We start from the raw sequence: 26,146 nt of genomic DNA, 5'->3' as shown, positions 1-26,146 counted from the left end.
ACCCGGGGCTTCTAACTGTCCCCCGCAGACATCCTGTGCCCACGCAGCCACTCACTGATGCTCCGGCCCGCCTCTGGTTCACTTCTGGAGTTTCAGACTTTAAAGTCTGAAAACCACTGCGCCTGCGTTGCCATGTCCTTACTCCCGCTGATGGCACCAGGAGTGTACTGCGCAGTTCCGGTATGGTCTGTGCCTGCGCCATGCGCTCCTGGTGACATCAGGGGAAGCGAGGACACGGCAACGCAGGTGCAGTGGTTTTCAGACTTTAAAGTCTGAAATTCCAGATGTGAACCGGAGGCGGGGCCGGAGCATCGGTGAGTGGCTGCGTGGACACAGGATGCCTGCAGGGGACCATTAGAAGCCCCGGGTAACTTCAACTCATTTTCCCCCAACCCCCTACAGTATCCCTTTAACTTATTCCCTATTGTACCTACAGCAGCCAGCCTGGGAAGGAGGAAGACATGGTAAGCAGCGGAACGCAAGGAGCTTCTGATGGTAATAACATGATCATCATCTGTAGGCACCACAGTGGCACCCTGTAAGCCCATACCTCAGCAGGATGGGGAGGGAGGAGGAATGTAAAGGGGTTGGGGAGGCGCTTCAGCTTGCAATTAGTTAATTAAATGGTTATACTTAAAACAAAAGAGAATCAGGAATTCATACAGTTAATTAATTTACCAGGTATGATCCATTTTTTATTTGGATCTGCTTTAAAATTACTGTCTTCCCTCGCCAAAGATGGTCCCGACCCCAAGCTTTTGTACAGCTGCCCCAATGCATGGCCAAAATATCAGAAGTGCCAAATCATCTTGGCCGAGCGCATTATTTTTGTCTTTACCCCATCCACTGGCCGTGTCATCTAAGTTCCCACCTCCATAGCGTAGCAGCTAATTGTAGTGCAACCAAAAATGTGTGCATGCTAAATAGCGGGCGCCGGGGCTATTAGTAGCCACAGTTCACGTAGCGGGCAACCATTTTTTGTTGCAAGGGGGGTTATTTCATTGAGCAAAAATATAAACGCAACACTTATAAGCTGAACTCAAAGATCTGAAACATTTTCTACACATACAAAAGACCCATTACACTCAAATGTTGTTCACAAATATGTCGCTCACTTCCTTCAGCCAAAGACGAATTTTGCAGAAGTGTATTGATAAAATAAAGTGCTCACTAACTCAGAGTTAGACAGATTTGTGAACAATATGTGAGAGTGATGGGTCTTTTGCACGTGTAGAAATGTTTCAGATCTTTGAGTTGAGCTCATGCAAAATGGAAACAAAACCGAAAGTGTTGCATCTATATTTTTGCTTAGTATAGTTGCAGGGGGAGGGTTATTAGTTGCCCGGGGGGGGGTGGGGGGTTATGAGTTGCCCACCAGGGGAGGGTTCTGTGTGAGAGTATGGAGAGGTTAGGTCATAGTGAAATATTGGCAAATATTGCTGACATTTCACTATATCCATTAGGATGTAAAATATCTGTAAATTTACCGATATTCTACTACCGCTATAAAATGCTCCCATAAAGAGAACCCGAGGCAGCTGTAGGTGCCACTCTCTGTTGTCCTATTCCTCCTCCACAGCAGGTGAAACCTCCGATCACCGGTCGAAGGCAATCCAAGATGGCCACGATCCAGAAGTACTTTTGGGGTCACGGCTTAGCTGCCTATTGGAGGGGGCGGGGGAGTTAAGCAGCAGAGGCGGGGAGCAGGTTGATAGAGGCAGGGGAGCGATACATGGGAGGGTATGCGGGGGAAGTGGGGGAGAAGTTTAATTGACAGCTGGCAGGTAAGCAGGAGTCTAGTGACAATCAGATTGTCGCTAGCCTGTCACCAGCTTTGAGGGGGGACAGCAGAGCCCAGGGGGGGAGGCAGGGACACCAGGAGGATACAGAGGCATGTCATTTTGCAGAGAACATGCCTCTGTATCCTTTAAAGTTCTTAAAAAACGCCTTGGGTACTCTTTAACTGTTTTTTTTCCCGATTTAGCCTGCACCCAAATAAGCGCGCAATGTTTTCAATGGAGGCATTTTCAAATGTACGCCTCCATAGAGCAATCATATATGTGCTGTGAGTCTAAACTGGCAGGGATCAATAGAAAGCTCAGTAAATCTCCATAGACATCTGTAAAAACTGATACAACTGCATAAATTAATTTTCTGTTGAAATATTTTTGTGCTCCTTAGTTACACATTCTTCTCGACATCAATAGCAGCAGTGCTACACAAAGTTTCCTGCCTGGTCAGCAACCCAAACTCCATACCTCCCAACTTTTTGAAATAAGAAAAAGGGACACTTTAAGACATGTCCCTGCCACACTTCTAACCGCGCCCCCACCACACACCTCACCATGCATAGCTCAAAGAAATCAGAACCAAAAGATGTAATTTCATCACTCAAACCACACTGGTCATTTCTTTCATAATTACAGTGGTTTGCAAAAGTATTCGGCCCCCTTGAAGTTTTCCACATTTTGTCATATTACTGCCACAAACATGACTCAATTTTATTGTAATTCCACGTGATAGACCAATACAAAGTGTTGTACACGTGAGAAGTGGAACAAAAATCATACAGGATTCCAAACATTTTTTACAAATAAATAACTTTAATGTGGCGTGTGCATAATTATTCAGCCCCCTTTGGTCTGAGTGCAGTCAGTTGCCCATAGACATTGCCTGATGAGTGCTAATGACTAAATAGAGTGCACCTGTGTGTAATCTAATGTCGGTTCAAATACAGCTGCTGTGTGACGGCCTCAGAGGTTGTCTAAGAGAATATTGAGAGCAACAACATGAAGTCCAAAAACACAACAGACAGGTCAGTGATAAAGTTATTGAGAAATTTAAAGCAGGCTTAGGCTACAAAAAGATTTCCAAAACCTTGAACATCCCATGGAGCACTGTTCAAGCAATCATTCAGAAATGGAAGGAGTATGGCACAACTGTAAACCTACCAAGACAAGGCCATCCACCTAAACTCACAGGCAGAACAAGGAGAGTGCTGATCAGAAATGCAGTCAAGAGGCCCATGGTGACTCTGGACGAGCTGCAGAGATCTACATACAGCTCAGGTGGGGGAATCTGTTCATAGGACAACTATTAGTCGTGCACTGCACAAGGTTGGCCTTTATGGCAGAGTGGCAAGAAGAAAGCCATTGTTAACAGAAAAGCATAAGAAGTCCCTTTTGCAGTTTTCCACAAGCCATGTGGGGGACACAGCAAACATGTGGAAGAAAGTGCTCTGGTCAGATGAGACCAAAATGGAACTTTTTGGCCAAAATGCAAAACGCTATGTGTGGCGGAAAACTAACACTGCACATCACTCTGAACACACCATCCCCACTGTCAAATATGGTGGTGGCAGCATCATGCTCTGGGGGTGCTTCTCTTCAGCAGGGACAGGGAAGCTGGTCAGAGTTGATGATCAGATGGATGGAGCCAAATACAGGGCAATCTTGGAAGAAAACCTCTTGGAGTCTGCAAAAGACTGGAGACTGGGGCGGAGGTTCACCTTCCAGCAGGAAAACGACCCTAAACATAAAGCCAGGGCAACAATGGAATGGTTTAAAACAAAACATATCCATGTGTTAGAATGGCCCAGTCAAAGTCCAGATCTAAATCCAATCGAGAATCTGTGGCAAGATCTGAAAACTGCTGTTCACTAAAGCGGTCCATCTAATCTGACTGAGCTGGAGCTGTTTTGCAAAGAAGAATGGGCAAGGATTTCAGTCTCTAAATGTGCAAAGCTGGTAGAGACATACCCTAAAAGACTGGCAGCTGTAATTGCATCAAAAGGTGGTTCTACAAAGTATTGACTCAGGGGGCTGAATAATTACGCACACCTCGCTTTGCAGTTTTTTTTTTTTTAAATGTTTGGAATCATGTATGACTTTCGTTTCACTTCTCACGTGTACACCACTTTGTATTGGTCTTTCACGTGAAATTCCAATAACATTGATTCATGTTTGTGGCAGTAATATGACAAAATGTGGAAAACTTCAAAGGGGCTGAATACGTTTGCAAACCACTGTATATATCAGTTTAATTGATGGTAAGAAAGTTTAGAGTCAGTTAAACACATTTTTCAGTTGAAAAATACATGTATTAACACAGATCTGTACATAAGACCTGAAAGAGGGACAAATAAGGAAGAAAGAGGGACAGAGGGATTTGGCTCCAAAAGAGGGACAGTTTGGGAGCTATGAAACTCTGCAAGAGGAAATCTGCACAGTTGCACAATTATGATTTTAACAGTATGATTTATGGCACTTAGCAGAAGTTCAGAATGTACTACTGCAAAACTTGACAATTAGTCTAAAGCAAGCTAGAAAACAGTTTTGTGTATAAATATTGTGAGCCCTCTGAGGGACAGTTAGTGACTAAACAATATACTCTGTACAGCGCTGCGTAATATGTCGGCGCTATATAAATACTTAAATAAATAATAAAGATTGCCCTTTAGCATGGCCTGATGTGTCATTTCCTTATGCTTACTGCTAGCTACAAACAAGGAAGTGTGATCGAATTGTCTTTTTCTACTGCAGCAAAAATAATCAATGAAATAAAAGTTTAAAGAACTGAAAAGTTTAGTTTATGAAATATGAGTTATAGTTATAAATGCAGATTTATTTTACTTACTTTTATGACTTTTCTTGGTTATAACAGCAGCTTTGCTTCCAGTTGTTACTTGTCCGCTTTCAGGAAGAGAACTTGAAACTCGTGCTGGGATTGTCACGCAGATGCAGACCGCCTACTGCCCATAATTCACTTCCACTTTCCATTTGTCTCTTTTACAGCACTTTGAATGAAAAACTTTATAATGTAAAACACACAATGTAAAAATATACTTTCTACTGTGTGTTAGTTAAGTAGTAAACATAAACAAGAAAACGGTTTCAACTGCAAAATGGACTGCAAGGCTGTTAAAAAAGCTTGGGTTGTACTTTCTATTTCTTATTTCAGCATGTCCTGTTATGTCTACTTTACACCTCAACCAGGGCCGGTTTAAGCAACAATGGGGCCCCAGGGCAAAATAAACCTGGGGGGCCCCCCCAACATACACCCCGGAACAAAAATCAGCATTAGGGGACCTTTTTTGCAGCTGGTATAGACAGGGTGTGAAGTCCCAATCGGTCAGAGCTCCACATTCTGGCTATCCCAGCCTGCATGGGGGACAAGGGGTTAAAACGTTTCAGGAGGGGGGACCCCACATAATTTTTTTTTTTTTTAATTCCCACACTCTAAACATAAAATTTTTTGGGAAAATAGGAAAAAATGCCAGGGATCTTCATACAGCCATATTGCGGCTGTATAGCGATCCCTGGCCAAAGCGCTGCGGCTGCGTATAGACCCCCTGGAAACCCTGTCAGGAAATTTATTGCGTTTCGTTTGATGCATGTAAAATTACGCTACCGTTAGGTTTGCTACTAAAAGTTACATTTACTGCATTTAAAACTATACTTTTTTCCTTCTAAACTTTAAAATCGATTTTCTCAAAAACTATAAGGTCTTTTTGAAAAATTGTTTTTTCTTCTTATTCCTAATGATCTCCTTAACATATCCTGCAAATTTAGAGTTTCTAGCATTTAAGGTGGATTCGCTATTAACCATTAAAGTCGGCAGGTTTTTAAATGTGTTTTTTTTTTCCTTTGAAACTTTAAAATCGATTTTCTCAAAAACTATAAGGCCGATTTGAAATTTTTTTTTTCCTCTTGTAGCCACTGGGGGCCCCTACAAGCTCTGGGGCCCTGGGGCAGCTGCCTCCTTTGCCTTAATGGTAGCGCCGGCCCTGACCTCAACCACAGAGCTGGTAAAGCAGCCAAAAGGGAAATATACATTTTCTATTATTTATAGAAACTTTGAAATAATATGTTATATATTACCTGAACGGGGGCAATGCTACCATAGGCGCAAAATGTGTAATGCGACAGGGCCCCCAAGTGCTGCCAGACCCTCCCCCACCTGTGTTGCATACGTATTAGTACGCCGCCAGTCGGTTAGGCACTGGGTAAGCTGAATGATGGCTCATCCTGCTGTCGCTGAAATTTCAGGTGGTCTAAAATACTATTACCCCTCTAAATCGTTGGAGCGGGCTGCGAACTATAGCATTACAGCTGTAGCCGTACCAAAGTGACCTGCTACACTTGGTTCCCCCCGGGAACCCTAGCAACCCAGAAGCATAGCAACTCACCTCATCTTCCCGTCTTCATCCCCGCTGGCCGCATCTTCTTAATGACCTGGCATGGCATTACGTAATAACATATGTTGGTTCACTGAGAAGCAGTGCACCAGCAGGGTCAGGTGATGTGCTGTGCTGCTAAAAACAGTGCAGGGGCCCCAGGGAGCACAATAAGTTTGGGGGGGAGGGGAGATGTGGGGGGATGGGGCAGGATCGGACAGCATGGTGGTGTAGCACTCTCGCCTTGCAGCGCTGGGTCCCCGGTTCCAATCCCAGCCAGGGCACTATTTGCACAGATTTTGTATATTCTCCCTGTATCTGCTAGGGATGATCAATGAGATGCAAATGTTTCTGAGTTTATGCAGGATTATGTACATTTTTTTTGCAAATATATTCAGCTTGAAAATGGACCACTGAAGTCCCACCCAGGTTTAAATTGATTGGTCAATTTTCAAGCTGCATGTATTTGCATAAAATTTTGCTGAGGAGTCCCAAGGGAAAGTTGCTTCACCGGGGGCACAGTGGTGGACCGAGGCAACGCAAAGATGACAAGTAGAGATGGCCCGAATGGTTCGCCGGCAGACAGTCCCCGGCGAAATTCAGCTGTTCACGTCAGCGGCGGGATGCGAACAAATAGCGCGTTTGACCCGCCCCTATACCTCATCATTGGGCTAAATTTTGACTCTCTACATCACAGTCAGCAGACACATGGCAGCCAATCAGGCTGCACTGCCTCACAGACCCCCCCCTCCCCTATAAAAACGCAGCAGCGATGGCCATATTCTCAGTCTCCGGCTGCTGCTTTAGTGAGAGAAAGGGAGAGACATTGCTGGAGATAGGGAAAGCGTTAGTTAGGCTGTTATATAGTTAGACTGTTATATTATTTGAGCCCCCAGTGTTGATATTACATACTATTGTGTATGGAATGATCATCTTTGCAAACGGATATAATGGCTTGGGGTTTTATGAGATGTTTTATGCGTTTTTAATTTTTGGGATGTCCTTTGGGTGCACAATAATTTGTGATTGATCATTGTTTAATAAAGATCAGTGTATATATTTTGAACATTATGAGTGATGTTTGTTCCTGAGTTTCTTTCTCTTTGCTTGGCTATGAATCATATCAACCCTAGCACACTCAGTATTTTTACAGGAGTTGCGGATAAACCGTATTCGCAGTTAGTTAGGCTGTTGTTAGCTTGCTTCTCGCGATTATTTATTGCTGAAAGAACCCCCAAAAAGCCCTTTTGAGGGCTAAAATTGTTCTGATGTGTTTATTTTTTGTGTGTGTGTGCGACACACTGCATACAGCCCACAGTCGCAGCTGGCCCTTGCTGTAGTCCGCCAGCACACTTTCTTACCAGTGCATATCTTTCAACTGTATTTGTGATTGAACTTACTATAGCATAGCTCTCTTTGTGGGTGACACACTGCATACAGCCCACAGTTGCAGCTGGCCCTTGTTGTAGTCCTCCAGCACACTCTATTACCAGTGCATATCTTTCAACTGTATTTGTGATTGAACTTACTATAGCATAGCTCTCTGTGTGGGTGACAGACTGCATACAGCCCACAGTCCACGCAGCTGACCCTTGTAGTCCGCCAGCACACTCTATTACTGTTGCATATCGTTCAACTTTATTTGTGATTAAACTTACTATAGCATAGCTCTCTGTGTCGGTAGCACACTGCATACAGCCCACATTCACAGCTGGCCCTTGTTGTAGTCTGCCAGCACACACTATTACCAGTGCATATCTTTCAACTGCATTTGTGATTGAACTTACTGTAGCATAGCACTCTGTGTGGGTGACACACTGCATACAGCCCACAGTCGCAGCTGGCCCTTGTAGTCCGCCAGCACACTATCAGCACAGCAGCGCATACCTTCCAACTGTATTTGTGATTGAACTTACTATAGGATAGCTCTCTGAGTGGGTGACACACTGCATACAGCCCACAGTTGCAGCTGACCCGTGTAGTTCTGCCAGCACACTCTATTACCAGTGCATATTTTCCAACTGTATTTGTGATTGAACTTACTATAGGAATCTCTCTGTGTGGGTGACACACTGCATACAGCCCACAGTTCATGCTGCCATTTCATTGCGCACACTGCTTTTACAGCACTTCAGCTGTTTTACAACCATTGTAGTATCACAACTGCATATCTCTCTGTATGTGTTAAAGTACACAGCACAGTGATACGCACGGTCACAGCTGCTGTGTGTTTGACATTGATTGTGTTCCGCTTTGTGACTACACATACTGTCTACCACTATTGAATATTGTTAGTACTACTGCATACCCCAATATAGAAAAAATAACAAGCAGAGGCAGCTCACCCCGCAGGTCTTTTCGAGGTCGTGCTAGTGTGATTTCTTGCGGCCCTCCACCAATGCACAGTGTTCAGAGGGCACATACCCTCAACCCCCAAAATTCTGAGGACTTAGTTGACTGGTTAACACAGAACACCTCATCCTCCTAAGTTTCCGCACAGAACTGTGACATATCTTCCTCCTCCTGCTCTGATTTGGGCACCCCACAACTACTTACCACTCAGCCGGCATACGCCACCACCACCACAGCCGCTCCACTTTAGTTGTCGGAGGAGTTATTCACACATTCTTGTGATGAATTTACTGATCCACAACCATTATTGTTACAAGATGAAGGCGCTAAGGATGTTACACCAACACCACCTCATATGTCTCAGTTAGGTGTCACTACACACATGGATGTAAGGTGTGAGGATGATTATGAACTACCTGTTGTTGGTGCAGTTTTTGAAGTGCCTGATACAAGCGAAGTTATGTATGATGATGATGTGGGCATGGATGCCACGTGGGAGCCCGGAAGACTAGATGAACAGGGGGACAGTTCAGAGAGGAAGACAGATTACAGCTTCAGATTACAGCAATGCCATCTGTAATCTCTGCCAACGAAAACTAAGTAATGGAAAGTGCAACACCCACCTAGGGACAACTGCCTTACGAAGGCACATGATCTCCCATCACAAACACCAATGGGATGAGCACGAGGAAAAGCAGCACACGAATGCAAAGCCACCCTCTGCCTCCTCTGCCTCCTCCTGGTCCAGCATCTTCAGCTGCTTTATCATCTGCTGCCCTTGCACCTTCACAGCCACCCTCCTCCACTCCGCCTCTCACCTTGAGCAGTTCCTGCTCCTCTGCCCACAACCAGGTGTTCGCTAAGAAAATATTTGAGCCAATGTCACCCCCTTGCCTGGCATCTGACAGCTGGCTTGTCAGAACTGTTAGCCCGCGAGCAGTTACCATACAAGGTGGTGGACTCTGAGGCCTTCCGAAAATGTGTGGCGATTGGGACACTGCAGTGGAAGATACCAGGCCGCAATTAATTTTCCAAAAAGGTGATACCCAAACTGTACCGTGATGTTGAAAGGCAAGTGGCGTCATCTCTGGCACACAGCGTTGGGCCAAGGGTCCATCTGACCACGGATGTCTGCCTGACAACCCTTTGCAGCTGTTTGCAGTGCGTTAAACAGTGAGTTTGGTCTTTCAGTGTGAAGCAGTAAACTACTTACACTACCTGATCGGTGTATACACACGCAAGATGTTTTAAAGCACTTTATGCCTCCAATTTAGGAATGTAATATGATTTCTGCCCTTTAGATATTATAACGCTACTCTGCGTCAAATATGTAATTTTACGAGGGACTTTTGACATGTATCCCACTCCGCCATGCCCCTTTCCAGGTGTTAGACCCCTTGAAACAACTTTTCCATCACTTTTGTGGCCAGAAATAGTCTCTGTATGTTTCACAATTTGCCTGCCCATTGAAGTCTATGGTGGTCTGCCCGGTTTGTGCAAACTCGAACTTTTGCAGAAGTTCGCGTTTGCAGTTTGCGAACCCAAAATCTGATGTTCAGCCATCTCTAATGACAAGAAAGGTTATGTTGGATTCAAAGCCTTCCCTCATTTTAGGTATCTAACTTTTTCAGCTCTGTTCAGGTTTGCTTTAACCACCTCCCACCAGCCCATTGGTGGCAGAAAGTGGACGTGCCCCTCCCCCCCCCCCCTTCATTGGTCTCCCACCCCAGGTTCCTTTTCAGTTGCCCACTAAGGGTACAATTTCTAGCAAAGAATCGCTGTGTTTAGATAAACGTTTAGATAAACGTTATTGGTAATAAAATGTCATAATACATCCATTATTTCACCATCAACAAAGCAATTTATCCATCACAACCGACTATAATAAATGTTTTTCTGATCAACTAAATTGTCATTAAACGATCACCTTAAAAACAATCACAGCTGATTTTGTGCATCAACAAGGTTTCTTTTCCGCCAATCTGATTGCATTCATCTGATCGCTTGGAATCCCAGGTAAGAATCTAACTTTTTGGATTTTTCATGTCAGCTCGGGTTCCTTAGCTGCGGCAGAGGAAAGGTGGCCGGAGGACTCAAATTCTAGTTTGTCGCAATTATTTTCAGAAAACCGGGGTCAAGGACTCTCAGCCAGGGCAAAATACAAGAAAAGCACAAGCCGAGATATACAGTAAAAGAAGACGAGACCTCAGGCGACTTGCAGCCAGCATCGCAGGGCTGCAAATTCGGAACTGGCTGTACATACAAAATACAAGAGAAAGGTGTCCGAATGGAAGACAGGGCGAGGTAATAGTACACCGCATAACTCAATGCATCATAGGCCGCTATAGGCGTTTTCCAGTGGATAACCTGTCACGTGCCTTTCCAGGAGACGGTGGCCAGGTATTAATAATTGCGACCCCCACACCTAGGAACGCCGATATGTTTACATTCATTTGCGCAACTTTCTCCCTCCATTTCCTACATATCTCTAGACCCGCCTGTACTGTAGCTGTAGGCTGGGCGTGGCTACGGTGGCTGTGACGCGAAAACTCTTGTAGGAAGTGACACTTTCACACAAGTTACATTGGAGGAACTAAATATATACAGTACATGGTGCTAGCTAGTGACCTAACAGTGCGGGGTGCGGATGACTGGACACAGGTAATAGTTATTAGCAAAAGTTAGATTCTTCTGAGTTCTATTATGTATATCGAAGTGTATATGTATTGTGTCGATGGAAGGTGAGAGGGTCCTGGGAATTATATCTCGTGTAAGCCATTCCAGCACGTCTTCTGAGCGGACATGTCTGTACTTTATTATGAACGTATGTTGTGCCAGCAGAAAACTTAAACCTGTAGCTAGTATACGGGTAAATTACAGGAATTATTTTTTGTATATGACTTTTCTTCTGGATAGAGAAAGTAATCGAGGATGACGTAACTCCAAAATTGTGTGGTAAGCAAACATGATAATTCTTGTAAACTGATAAACACAAATGTATTGGGAAAGGATTCAAGCTGTTATTTTTTTAAAGGATAATTTTTAAAGCTTTCATATAAGCATTGATTTTCTTTTTCACCTGCAGATCTTCCAGTTATAATAATTTCAATTGATTCTCTGCGCAAATGTATAGACATTATGATCATATAGTAGATTTCAATCAATCGGACGCGGCAACTGATTGACAGCCCATTGCGTTTTACTATCAAAAAGTGCAATTCTGTAGTTTGATAGCTTTTCAATAGATTTCATGGTAAAATCTATTGAAAAGGCCTAATGCTGGGAATACTTGGCTCCGGAGCAGTGCTTTTCAGCGCTGCTAGATTTGGGCGCAGCCGGCGCCTCCATAGACTTCAATAGGAATCATTCCTATCGAAGTGCTCACTGCTCAGTGAGTAACGTCGGCTCCGTCAGAAGACGGAGCCGAAGTTGCTTAAAAAAAAACATAATAATTCGGCCTCCAGCAATCGCTGGAAGCCGAATTATTTCATTCCCCCACTATCCATGTCGGCCTGGAGGGGGAAAAGTAATTAAATCGGCCCGGACTTGTGCAGAAGCAGGATCAGCTATATACCGCTGTATCCTGCGCCCAAGTCTACCGGCGCCGATTTCAAATGTACTCCGTGGCTCGATTCTGAGCCAATTAGATGGCTTGATAGATAATTTCCGACATGTCCGATCTCTCGCCCGATCGTTTTCCGCGCTCGATTGCGCATCGAACGGAAGATAAGAGAATCGGCTGCGGAATCGGGCGGGAGGATCGAGCGGCAAAATCGAGCCGTGTATGCCCAGCAATATAATATACATAATACACATGGGCATCCTTTTAAGGAATCAATCCCCTTATCAGTAACTGACCTGATGGGAATGCCATAGCAAAACCCCCCACTTGTACAATGGTTCTTCTATTTTTTGTTGTTGTTGTTCCCACCAAGTTCTGGTGGGTTTCCTTCTCTTGGCTCATATTGGTCGTGGTTGCACATACACACGGAATACAATGTGAATTGTACACAATGCCATCATGTCAGATCACATAACCACTGATAAACAGTTGTTTTTCCACTGGTAAAATTACATTTTGCTGTGTTACATGGAGGGGACCTGAGGGGGGCAGAGGTGGCACAGAGGGGGACAGTGAAGGCACAGGGGGGAAAGAGGTAGAACAGAGGGCGCCACTGGAGGCACAGGGGGAATGGAGGAGGTACAGGGAGGGCACAGAGGTAACAGTGTTTCGACTTATGGACAGATTCAAATAAAGAACAAACCTTCAGTATCTTGTTTTTTAACTAGGAACTACCTGTATTTGATTGGATTGCTTGTCAGATTGGGAATACAAGTAGGCTAGTGTGTCCAAGGCCCTACATGAACCTATGAGACAAAGTGACTTTTTCTTTTTAATGTAAACATTCTTGTTTTACTAGTGAGCTGTAATATGGCTGTAACAGTAACTTGTGGATGGTGCCTTTGTGGTGGTGCATGAAGCCTTTCCTATATGCCTAAGGGCCTACTTGAATCGGAAACGGATGCGGTTTCCATTCTGCTGCGTAGCAGCAGCCCAAATCGATAGCTGAGCCATGCACTGCTAATGCTGGGAATACACGGTTAGTTAGAAATGTATCTATTGAGCCGCGGATGGCTCGATTGATAATTTCCGACCTGTCCGATACCCCACCGGATCAATTCCGCGCTCGATACCGTCAAGGAGAACAAAAGAAGAAACGCACGTACGATTAGGAAATGCCCGCGGTGACAAGCGGGAATCGATCCGCACGCCCGTGGGGTCGCGCCGGTATCAAGCTAGCGGCTCGATTCCGGCGCATAAACGAACCGTGTATTCCCAGCATTAGGGATCTGGCTGCATGCTGCAGAAATCTGAACCATGCCATTTAGATTCGCATTGAAGTGCGATCTGGATGGCAAGCCATGCTACAGATAGCCAGCAGCTAACGCAACTTGCAAGAGGGGAAATGCTGCGTATCTGCAGCTAGTGGAAACGGGCCCTTAAAGAGAGCCCGAGGAGTAGGCCACCTCATCCGGGGGGGCTGAGCGGATCAGCTAGCCGCAAAAAACACTGCTGCTTTGGGCATCACTAGCCCACTTTCGTGACCTATAGGAGGGAGGCAGAGGTGCGGCTAGGGAGAGAGAGCTGCTCAATGGCAGCTCTGGAGACCCTGCAGGAAAGCCCATGGTGGGCTTTTGTAACAGGGAATCCCTCTCCCTGTGTTTACACAGGGTAAACACTCCAAGATAGCGACAAATATTGTCGCTAATCTCGGGGGGCTTTAGCACGGCGGTGGGGGGCAGAAAGCATGTCATGAGGCAGAGAACATGCCTCTGTGTCCCATTTGCCCACCTTGAGTTCTCTTTAAGCTCTTGTCCTATTTGCACCCTAAGGCCCCTTTCACACTAGTGTATTGCGTTACCCTGTTTTTACAGGGTACAGAGTAACGCAACACCAATGAGTCTATGGGGCATTTCATACTTGTGTGATGCAATGGAAGTGATGGCTGACGTTGTTGCAACAGTGCGTTGGTGTGTAACTTGTGCAGTGACGTGCAGCGACCGGACGTCATGTAAGTCTATGGCGACGCAGCTTTTTTCTGCGTTACTGCGGGCATGCACCGAAGCATATTTTGACAATATACTTCCATGCAATTCAAATTCCGGCCACAGGTAGTGGGCTCCAGAGAGCCTCCTGCTTGGCCTGCAGCCTGAATGGAGATTAATCTCCATAGGCTTTTTTTTGGCAATGCAATCAGCTGATTGCAGCACAAGTGCAGGTTGGCGGTGTGAAACCAGCCTCAAGGTAGACATACTTTTTGACAGCCAATTGACCAAGAGACCGATCTCTCTCTGATCAGAGAGAGATCAGTTGGCCGCCATAAACCACAGGCCAGTTCTGATTTTCAGCATGAAATCTTGCGGGAATAGGCCGTGTGACTCCACCACGCCGCCTCCGGCCGTTGCTCTTTAATGTTTTATGTCCCCCACCCCCAAGGTGTCCATGCAGTTATACTTTACCTGCCGCCATCCACACAAATGTCCTTGTACTTCCGCATTTGCACCCCCACGTGGTTGCTGGAATTAAAGTACATGGGGCACGTGTGTGACATCACACACACGCTCCATGTGCGATATGCTGTCAGTCACATGGGGTCCAAATGCAACAACATAAAACATTAAAGGCGACATCGGCCAGGGGTTTTCCGTCACAATCTTCATTCATGATTATCGATATATTATTACATGCAACTCATTTCCTCCCAGAATTCGTTGAATTGTCTATCGGGCATGCTCTTGGCAGCACTGATTTTCATCAGATTCAATATTATTTATTGGCTCTATATAGCGCCAACATTACGCAGCGCTGTACAATACATAAGATTACAGACAATGATAACAGGAGTGACCGACAACACAATACAGGTAATAATACAATGCCAGATCATATACTGGAGTGGTGTCCCCAATAATACAAGTAGAGTGTATAGAGTGGGTAGAGTGTACAATCAAGTATGATACACAAGGAGAGAGGGCCCTGCCAAAGGCTTACAATGTAGAGCACATATGTCGAACTCCAGGCCTGGAGGGCCAGATCCATGCCAGTATTTAGGATGGACTAAGAAAGAGAGGAATGTGTTCTACCTGATGGACCACACGTTTCCTGATTTGGACCCATCAATTAATTTGAGCTGTGTCAAAAATGTGTGAGGACCTCGGCCCTCGTAGGACCGGTTTGACTTCCCTGATCTAGAGGGAGGGGGTGGTGACACGAAATGAAGGGGCCTGCGTCGCGAAGTTCTCAGCAAAGAGAGTTAGGGCAGCATTGAGGTGGGGTAGGCTTTCTTAAGAGGTGAGTTTTGAGAGCTTGTTTGAAGGTGTTGAAGGAGGGGGCAAGCAGTGGGAGAGAGTTCGACAGGATGGGCGCAGCTCTAGTGAAGTTCTGTAGAGTGCAAGATGCGTCGGGTGGTTAGGAGGAGGTTAGTGGGTGGCCGGGTGTTTATCTGTTGACCAGGTCAGAGATGTAGGTTGGGCAGGACTTGTGTATAGATTTTTAGGCCAAACATAGGATCTTGAAGCTGATTCTGAAGCATATTGGAAGCCAGTGAAGGGATTTGCACAGAGGAGTTGTGGAGACAGAAAAGTGGGAGAAGTAGATTAGTCTGACTGCTGCGTTCATGATGGATTGTAGGGGTGTGATGCGGTTTTGAGGAAGGCTTGACAGGAGGGTGTTGCAGGAGATGATGAGGGCAAGGGCAAAGAGTTTGGCAGTGTCTGGGGTCAGGAAGGGCTGGACACTACCAATAATTATTGAATCTGATGGTTAGCAGCCAAGTCTATAGATGTATGACCACCTTAACCCTATTAGAAGCCCTCTTATAATGAAGTTCAAACAGCACAAAACAGGTTCCACAACTTCCTTGCCACTTAAACTTGCAAAGAGATAAAAACAGGGAACACCAAGAGCCCCAATAGTGTAATTCGTACTGGACAAGGTGGCAATAAGTTTGTATTGCTAGATACTCACAAGTGAGGGTCACCAGCAGGCAACCACTGTAAAGGCAGGTGGGGAGATTGTCCTTACCCCACTCAGGATTAAGAAGTCGCTCTCTGTAGACAGGAAGAAAGGGCAGCAACCCTCCACCAAGGGTGGACTCAAAATTGTATACAATGAATAGAGGCGCCAAAAGTATAAGATTAGATTAAAGGAGCTTAAAAACCAATTTAAATGGCAAAATTGAAGGAGGAAGTGGTGGTCTTACCTCCCTCAAGCAGACACGACAACGACTGCGATTCAGACAGTCAAACACATTTATTAGGAACTCCAAAAAGAAATGCAATGCGTTTCGCAGGTTTAACCCCGCTTCATCAGGCAATATAGGGAGGAGTATCAAACAATCTGCACAAGGATTCAAATTAAGCGCCTCTTTTATAACCTCAGTATATACAGTGCTAAAAACATTATCCAAAAGCCTTGCTCCCATTCACTAGAGGGTTATTTCTACCGATTAAGTGACCTCGGGGTACCTGTTGCCTTTCATTTTGTAGAGAAAGGATCTGCAAACCAGACTTGGCTTAGTGAAAAAATGTCTGTTTTTTATTAGAAAAATCCACATGACAAAAGTAGTGCAATAAAATCACAGGATCGACTAACGCGTATCGGGCTTACAATCTGCCCTTAGTCATAGTCAAAACTTTTTGACTATGACTAAGGGCAGATTGTAAGCCCGATACGCGTTAGTAGATCCTGTGATTTTATTGCACTACTTTTGTCATGTGGATTTTTCCAATAAAAAACGGACATTTTTTCACTAAGTCAAGTCTGGTTTGCGGATCGTTTCTCTACAGTGTGTGCTAAAGGACTGGCTCTCTAGATCCTGCACCGACTGGTATGTGTTACAATGGGGGTAGAGCGTTCATTAACTTGTTCATTGCTTGCCTTTCATTTTCTAGCAAACCTTTTATAAAAGCCACTGTTCTGTTATTACTGAAGTTGGCAACATCACATCATTCCAGCTTCTGTTTCAGTGAGGCAGTGTTACTGAATTACTAAAGTGTGAGCTTACAATGAGCTTGCTGAATAGTTGGGCAGTGGATCGTTCAGATGAATGAAGTGCACTTGTTAGACTTGAGAGGGCTCAGAATATAAGTGACTATTAGTAAATGTTCTTAAAAACACAACTGCTACTTGTAGTAATGTTACTGTAGTACATAGTGCATCTCATGTCACAACAATATTTTTGAAGCTGACAGTCACATGATCACCTCAGTCTGTAAATACTGGTTCCTAAATGAGAGGTACTACACCATGGAGCAGTGAGGAATAGTCACAAGTGCCCCAGTAACTACTCTAAAGGCGACAAGTGGCTTTTTAGACATGGGCGGCTCTACACTGGGGAATGCTGGGGCACTGCACCGCCCCCCCCCCCCCCCCCCCCCCCCGCTCAGCAACATACAGTTAACTGTTTCCAGGCTCCAGCAGCACACAGGACAGGGTTTTTCTTTTTAATTAGCCAATAAACTAGAGCTTGTATTTTATGCAATAATTAGCTACTAAGATAATGAATTACACACACAGTGTTCTTCTTCTTTCTGCCTCTTCACCCCCCTCTTTACCTCTGCCTCTTCACCCCACTTATGGAGTCGTGAGGACACAGGTTGGGGGCTGGAATGATTTGTCTGTGATCTGTCCACACGGGAGCAGCTTGCTAGCAAATAGGGATTAAAGCATGCCAGCAAACTAGCTAAGTACATCTGTAGGTAACTTTTCTTCAATATTAACACCATCATTTAGACAATCTGCTCTGCTCAAAAGCCTCTGACTTCTGTTTGTGATGTTTACATTTGGTTACTATCATTGCTAAACCGATTTAGCCTTAATTTTATCACCAGAGTTGGTCAAAAAATATCTAAAGCTCGCCATACAAACATTGATTTTGATCACCCAAATGGGCCCCGCCAGCCAGCCATTCTGCCCCCCCAAAAAATGTGAAGCTGGAGCCGCCACTGTTTTTAGCACACTGAGTTTCAGCAAACCCATAATAAGCACAAAATCTTAGCAAAGCAAAGCTCACCCAAATGTCATGGTTCTCCATCCCCCCCCCCCCCCCCCCAAATATCCAAGGTACCTTTCCTATTTTAGTACAACTGTAACATATTAAAAAAAATGTAAGATGCCAAAGAGGGGGGATGGCTCTGGATGAACCTTCCCGGTCCTCTCTGCTTCCCATCCCCACCTGGCCCCTTGTTTCAGCATCCAATGTCAAAGAGGAGGGCTCCTCCTCTTATGTGACTTTTAGGACATTGCAGCTGTCCTTTGACCTCGGTACGCACAGGGCTTCTTGGTGCAGGGTGAGCTGAATGACGGCTAACCCTGCTGCCGCACAAATTGGGGGTGGCGCTAAACACTATTCCCCTTCTGAGTCAAGCAACTCAGAGAGAGAAATAATTCTGGGTCTGGCAACCCTAGATCCCTGAATTACCCGTGTCCGGGATGCAGGCTAGCATTACACTGTTAAATCTGTGCCACGCTTAGTCGCTACACTGGTGCAGCGGGCTCCAAAAAGCCCTGCCTTGCCTGGTGTTCTGTGAAGCATGTGTTTACTCAGTGTGCCTCTCCCACCACCTCCGCCGCATACAGCTCCGGTTTACTGTTCACAGTGGAGGTGGTGCGATCGGTGCTGGAGAGAGGCACGGTGAGTAATACTCGCACATGCTTAACACAGTGCCGGGAATCAGCAGGGAGAGTGGGAAGAAGGGAGGGAGAAAGGTAGAAAACTGCTCCTCACTAGTCTCAGCTGGAGTTGTAACAATCTGTGCTATGACACACTGTTCATTACAAGCAATCTCCTGTCCCTCTCCTCTCCCTGGTGCTGAAAGCTTTAGTTGCCTATATATCTAGCGATATATGGGGAGATCGACCAAGAGACAGATTTCTCTCTGATCTGAGATAGATACATTGCTTGCCCATACACCGCAGGCCAATCCCTGAATCAGCCTAACACCACCTCCCCCTCCTCTGTAAATATCCTCACCAGTGCTCATGCAGTGTACAATCTCACCTGTCCCGCTGCTGCGCCCCCTTTACCTTCACGCCGTGCGCATCACATGGCATGTGTACCACATGGGGCGTGCACGACAGGGTGACACTGACGTCCCCCACACACACAGGCTTGGTGCCACATGGGGTGATGGCGGGGGAGGCTGGGAGTCGGTCATAGCAATAGAACTGGGACAAGTGACATTTTACCAGGGCTGTGGAGTTGGTACATGTGCACGCTTCGGGCGTCGTACACAGAGGACACAGGAAAGCCGCTGGGAGCTACAGGAAGTGTAGAAGATGGCGCCCAGAAGTACAGCGAGACACTTTTGCTATGGAAAAGCTCTGCATGGAGATTAGTGTTATTTTAGTGCCGGTTGCTTGACCTCTCAAGCAACCTGCAAGAACACATATCCGGTATGAGGCAATCACCGCCTGTGCCAGATAACAGGGATTCTACTGTTTTGATAATAAAAAGTCACACCCTTGCAGGCAATCAGAGCTGAAACTTATGTTGTAAGCAGACATCAATGTAATGCTTCTGGCATTCTTTTAAATTCCTGTGTCTTTTAGGTAAATTCAGATGTTGACTAGCTTCTTCAATTGAGAAGATGGCTTTAAATCAGCTGCTTTTTGACATTGACAATGAACTTGATCAGGATGATTTTGAATCCTTGAAATTTCTCTGCTGGGATAAAGTAAAAAGTAAGAAACTGGAGAATATGAAATCAAGTCGGGACCTTTTTGAAGAGCTCCAGCGATGTGGTGAGATAGATGAGGACGATTACTCCCTTCTGTCAGAACTCCTTTACTTAATTGGACAGAACAGCCTTCTGAAGAAGCTGAACACAAGCCGGATGACCATAGAAAAACAGTTACAGATGAATCAAAATGTGCCTCTGTTCAGGTACTTTTTAATCCAGGTTATTTATTTATTTTTAAATTACCAAAGTAAGAAAGTATACTGTCTATTTAATCCCCAATATTGTGCACCTGTCTGATATTGATAATGAATACCCGTTTGTTTTAAAACTGTAGTTGAGGATTGTGATTATTCAGTACCTTCTGTTTAAAATATAATTTTCAGTGCACAACTCTTTGCACATTACACATACCGTATGTACTTGCATATTATCCGACCCACATAAAAGCTGAGGTACCAACTTTTCCTTCAAAAACCAGGACAAAGTGATTGACTCACGTATAAGCCCCTACCTAGGATAGCCCCCTCCACAGTAGCCTGATGTGCCCCCAGTGCAAGTCAGCCCCTCTCCCCATAGCCAGATGTGCCCCAAGGATGATACAGCTGTGTCTTTAGACACCACTAGATGGCGTCATAGATATAAGATACAGCAAATGCCACAAAGGAAGAACACCCGATCACCGCTGACATGTTGCTTGCACGTTCCGCTCCACAAGCCAGGGGACACAGGTAGTCTTGAGCAGCGCACTCTGCACACCGTGTTGCAGGGGAAGGGGGGCACAGACAACAGGAAGCCAGCTGGCAAGAGCATGATCCTTACACTACTCTGCCAGTAACAAAACCTGCTCCACCATCCGTTCTGCTCCACTGACTTGCATATAAGCCGAAGGGGTAACCTTTTAGCACATTTTTGTGCTGAGAAATTAGGCTTATATGCGAGTATATACAGTATACCTATTTTTACTTTATTATTTTTTTCTTATTATATGGCTTACTGGGCTTTTAAAACTATCTGCCTCAATATCAGCTGCAACTTAGACTGAATAACAGTCTGTAACCTTTCTAAACTCCAAAGCCCTTCCCATCATCACCCTCAGGAGGTACTGGGGAAAAGGACACCAGCTATCATATTTTTTGCCCCATAATCCCTCCCCCACCCCAATAAATAAGTGTGTGCGGGATGGTGTCTTGTGTCTTATGGACCAAATAATATTGTACATTATTCCTGTTAATCTAAAACTATCCAAAAAAAGCTACATGGTCAAATGAAAATGTGTGAGACATTTTGAGCGTAGTTGCCCACAGAAAAGGTTCATACTGTTAAACAGAAACACAGACCGTGATGTTTACTGTAGATAACAATAGGACATTTCTGTGATGCGTCTCTGCCTATTTTTTCCTTCTAATTACTGGACTTTCAGATCATTTATGGTCAACTAATATCTCCAGCTCTAACTGTTGATACTGAAAAAAACATGATGGACTATGGTTAATTCAGAAAGACTGTCAAGAGGAATTGAGGATCAATTGCCGCTCGTATTCATATAGTGCACTTCAGTGTACACCAGAAAATGGCCATTACCAGTTTGAGCTTATAGGTTAGTGTAAAATGCTTTGTGGTACTTAGACAGATGAAAAGAGGTCTCACCTAGTGGCACAGATTGGCATGCCTGTATGGATACCAGTCAGCAGAGCTTTAGGAATCTCAGGGCTTCAACGGAGTTTCTCTGAGTGGATGTATACGGTTCTTTCCTCCAGAACCTGTAGAGTGTTGGCTGTTGGGTGTGCTCCAAGGTGGCATATATGGGTAAATGGAGAAATCAGGGTGTTAAATGGCATGTTAGTCACTATTAGGTGAGGCTTATATGTATCATTTTTTTGCTGCCTACATACATACATTTAGCAAGCACACTCTGGTTCTCCCCTCCTCTATTTTTTTTTTCTTAAATTTTCTTTAAAAATGTTCTTTAAATAAAATTCTGAATAGTACTGTACCTAAATTCATATGGTGCTCCATCAGTCCTGTTCAGGGAGCCACCTCCTCACAGCATGACCTTTTCATTTGTATTAATTTTAAGGAAATCATAATTAGAACATATTGTGACCAAGCAGTGATTGCCCTCTTTCTTGTAACTACAGAAGAATGCTTTTTGAGGTTTCGGAACACATCACCAAGGAGGACCAAAGGAGTATAATATTCCTTCTGGATATTCCAAACAAGTACAAGGAGAGCAAGGTGAAGCAGTAAAAATAATTGTTTTTTTTGTATGTATGCCTGTACTGTATATACAGTATGTATGTATGCTAACAATCAAATATAATATTGCCATATTGTTTGGGTTCTACTACTTTTATGGTACATTTTCTGATTTCTTCCAAAGTTTAGTCAATGGGCATGATTCACAAAGCTTTTTCACCTTTTTACATCTTATCTAAGTTACTTTTTTAAGCTCCCAAAGAGCAAAAATATAATTAAGATAAGAAAAGTAATATTAAAATGAGGTTAATCAGGAACAACTTACTTTGAGTGATTATTTTGCTTGTAAATCTGCAGAAAGGTAATTAGGTGATAAATAAGTAATTTATGAGCAGTTTTGTGAATAGAGCCCAATGTGTTGTTGATTTCATGTTTCCAGAGAAGAAAGGGGCAACCATTACTCTATACTAAATGATGAAAACTTGAAGTATGAGTTGAGCTGTTGTCAGTAGATAAATTCAGTGTCAACTCCCCATTCTATTGATCCTCTACCTAAAGTAATTGCTGTACAAACTAGACCCGAGGTGTGTCAGGGAAATATGTATCCCCTGTCCCCTGCAACCCCCTGTTGAGGCGCTAAAGACACAAATAAAACATAACCTTTATTTACACACTAAAAGTGGAAATGGGGCACACATACATGTCGTCTCTTTGTTTGTTATAAAAGAGTTGCTGATCAAGAGGCTCAATTAACCACACGTGTATGAGGCGGCTACAAACACCTATGAGTGGACTGCCATCTAAAGTAAAGATAGGATTCTAGAGGAATCTACAAGTCCCTAAGACTAGTACTCCCCATATAAAATAAATTGGGTGCCTGTGACCAAATCAAAATAGGCTAGGTTCTGGGAGGAACATAAAGTGCAAGTGCCGTACAAAGGTGCTAAGTGACCAACATGTTTCACCAATTCACCTGTAGGGGATACGTTTTTCCTGTAAAGTTGAAACTACCTGCTGGGTCTTTTTTTTTTTCTTCTTCAAATCCTTCCCCAAGCCCTGTGTGCTTAGGCTCCCCCCCCCCCCCACACACACACACACATGCAGAAAAATGCCATGGCACTTTCTATACTCAAGATAAAGTGCTGAGGCTCTTTTCTACAAGGGGACAGGGATAAATCTGAGTACACGTTAGACACAGGGCTTTGGGGAGGGATTTGTGTGAAAAAAACCTTACAGATAGTTATAACTTGTGATAATGCTAGGTACACACAATGCATTTTTTTCTGGTCGATTTTCCATCTGATCGATTCTCCACTTTGTCTTATCTTTTCTTATCAATTTCCATTCATTTCTGTGAGAAATCAAGCGGTAAAACAATTAAAAGTAATATCGGACATGACGGAAATTATCTATCGAACGCATCTATTGAACGCAAAAAAACGTATCGTGTGTACCTATCTTTAGAAGAGGATTGATTGAATGTGAGTCTGAAATATAGTATGAGGACCAACAGATTTTATATACTTAGAGAGAACCTGAGGTGGGTTCTAAGAATCCAATTAGCATACAGGGGCTGGGTCTGCATATAATACCCAGCCTCTGTTGTTATACCCTCTCCCCCAGTCTCCCCCCTGCGCTCTGCTATGCCCCATAAATCAATCGCCATGCTGGCGACCGCTGTTTACATGTGAAGTGTCAGTCTGCCGCTCCCCTGCCTCCTCCATAGCGCCGTTCCCCGCCCGCATCCCTTCCCTCCCCGCTGATTGGAGGAAAGGGGGACCGGCGCTTGATTTATGGGGGACACCAGAGCGCAGAGGGGGACTGGGGGGAAACAGCATAGCAACAGAGGCTGGGTATTATATGCAGACCCAGCCTCTGTATGCTAATTGGATTCTTAGAACCCACCTCGGGTTCTCGTTAACACTGAAAAGATCTACCAGGTAGAATTAACTTGCAGATGCAAGCCACAACTGCAGCACATACACAGTGATTACCACAAGCCGCCAGTCAATTAGATGTATATCATAGAGTCCTCTTCAGTAGGCCAAATAGAACAGTGCTTGACCAAATAGAGTCCCAATATCATGCTCAGTGTTCAGCAAAATTGTAATCAGCAGTAGTACATAATGCTTGTAAATGTATGGCTCCCCGCCTTGCAACATTATCATCCTCTACACTGCTGTTCAAAACTTCAGGACAACATCACACTAAGCTCATCCAAGTTCGAGACAGAGTTAAATGTGTACATCACTCAGGCAGGTAGTGGGATCTACCCAGATGTCCCCTCCCCCCCCACCTTGTGATCCCCCATCAGCACCCCCCCCCCATCACTAACTTCAGCATGAAGAAGGCATGGAACTTGGACATACCTCTTCCGCGTTCCATGCAGTGGTTATACACTGAAGTACTTGACACTACTTTTCTCTTTATCAGGAAGTAGCGTCAGGCGCTTCAGATTATAACCACTGCCACATGGAACGTGGAAGAGGTATGTCCACGTTCCATGCCTTCTTCATGCTGAAGTTAACGATGAAGGGGGAAGCACTGACGGGGGATCCTGAGGTGAGAGAGGTTGGGAGTGGGCCCCCCTCCCCACTGCTCTTTGGCCATTTTCTCCCCTCATGCGCCCCCATCCTGGCTAGCTATACTGGGGACACCTATACCTAGCTATACTTGGGGCACCTATACCAGTTTATACTGGGAGCATCTATGTCTGACTGTACTGGGGGCACCTATACCTGTCTATACTGGGGTCATCTATGCCTTGCTATACTGGGGGCACCTATGCCTGGCTATACTGGGGGCACCTATATCTGGCTATACTGTGGGCACCTATAACTGTCTATACTGGGGTCATCTATGCCTGGCTATACTGGAGGCACCTATGCCTGGCTATACTCTGGTCACCTGTGCCTGGCTATACTAAGGGCACCTATATCTGGCTCAGTGTTCTCCCCAGGCTCTTTTAGCCGGGTGCTCCACCCGGCTAGTTTTGGTGAGCATCCGGCTGTCATCAGCTCACCTCCTGTTCTGCTGTAAGCAGAATGGTGCAGAGAAGCACCTGCCTTGCATTCTCTCTTCTTGCCCCACCCAGCTACTTTTTCATGCCACCTGGCTACTTTTTCATACCACCCAGCTGGAAAAAATTTCTGGGGAGAACACTGTGGCTATCCTGGGGTAACCTATACTTGGGGGAGGGGGGGGCTAGGGGGGCCCCATCCAAAGTTTTGCTGGGGAGGGGGCTAGGGGGGCCCCATCCAAAGTTTTGCAGGGGGGTGGGCTGGGGAGGGGGCTAGGGGGGCCCCATCCAAAGTTTTGCTGGGGGGCCCAGTGATTTCCAGTTACGCCCCTGGTTTGTACATTATATACTTGTGGGGTAGAGCTATTACATGGATATCCAAAACCATTAAAATGTTTGTACTAAGCCAACAAGGAGCTAAAAAGGCCCTTGTACTGAATAATAAAAATATCCCAGGTATAACTCTACACTATTATAAAAAGATGGCATTTTCAAGTATTCAGCTTAGCATGAGCAAGAAGTTACCCTCCAATTTTTTTTTTTTCGCTATTAATATTTATTAAAGCTATAGTAAACAAACAAAATAACAATAATCTAAATGCGTTGGCATATAGATTCAAAACAGCATGATAAAACATTTTGGATTAAATCACCATGTACGTATTCCGATGTATAAATGAGATTAACAGCTATCAAGTATATAATCAGGTAAATGCAAACATTAAAGCCGGAAGGCTCATTCGAGGTAGTTATAACAACCAACAAAACTATATATATTTGCATACATCTTACAAGAGGAGAAAATTCTAGTTAGGTCAACTTCCTAATTTCTTCCAACTCTGCCTTATAAATAAGATGTACAAATAGAGAAAGTGAGGTAACCAGCAAATAGAGAGAAGAAAAGGGAGGAAAAATAAAGAGAAGATAATTGAGAGATATGTTATTTAGGACTTTTGCTTCCCAGAAATGTGAAGGGGGTGATTATAGCTTTTCAATTTCCCATGAGGAGTTTGTATTTCTCAGAGCATTGGAACTCATTCCAAAGTGCCCAAGTGAAACTGTAGTGTTCCATTTTGTCTGTAGCGCAAGCAATCATTCTTTCCATAGATTCCACAGACTCCACCCTCCTAATCCAATCTTTGACGGTCGGTGCTTCAGTT

At 44.6% G+C, this 26,146-nt stretch overlaps 2 protein-coding genes across 3 annotated transcripts in view; one reads left to right on the top strand and one right to left on the bottom strand.

Annotated features, from left to right (window-relative positions):
* The window catches only part of LOC137524820 (caspase-3-like), a 56,620-nt gene extending 45,600 nt beyond the window's left edge, over positions 1-11,020 (bottom strand). For both annotated transcript variants that reach the window (XM_068245162.1, XM_068245163.1), the window contains exons 1-2: positions 10,455-11,020; positions 4,636-4,795 (exon numbers count right to left, since the gene is read on the bottom strand). The gene's annotated coding sequence lies outside the window, so the exon portion shown is untranslated. The remainder of the gene's footprint in view (positions 1-4,635; positions 4,796-10,454) is intronic.
* Positions 11,021-11,085: 65 nt separating this feature from the next.
* The window catches only part of LOC137524818 (caspase-8-like), a 95,624-nt gene continuing 80,563 nt past the window's right edge, over positions 11,086-26,146 (top strand). Inside the window, exons 1-3 of the mRNA XM_068245158.1 lie at positions 11,086-11,188; positions 19,641-19,974; positions 21,910-22,006. Coding sequence (XP_068101259.1) covers positions 19,679-19,974; positions 21,910-22,006 — 393 coding nt within the window. The 5' untranslated portion in view covers positions 11,086-11,188; positions 19,641-19,678. The remainder of the gene's footprint in view (positions 11,189-19,640; positions 19,975-21,909; positions 22,007-26,146) is intronic.

Source organism: Hyperolius riggenbachi, chromosome 7, assembly GCF_040937935.1.
Source record: "Hyperolius riggenbachi isolate aHypRig1 chromosome 7, aHypRig1.pri, whole genome shotgun sequence".
Taxonomy (NCBI): Eukaryota; Metazoa; Chordata; class Amphibia; order Anura; family Hyperoliidae; genus Hyperolius; species Hyperolius riggenbachi.
The sequence above is the reverse complement of the archived record's forward strand: the minus strand, read 5'-3'. Positions and strand labels throughout refer to the sequence as shown.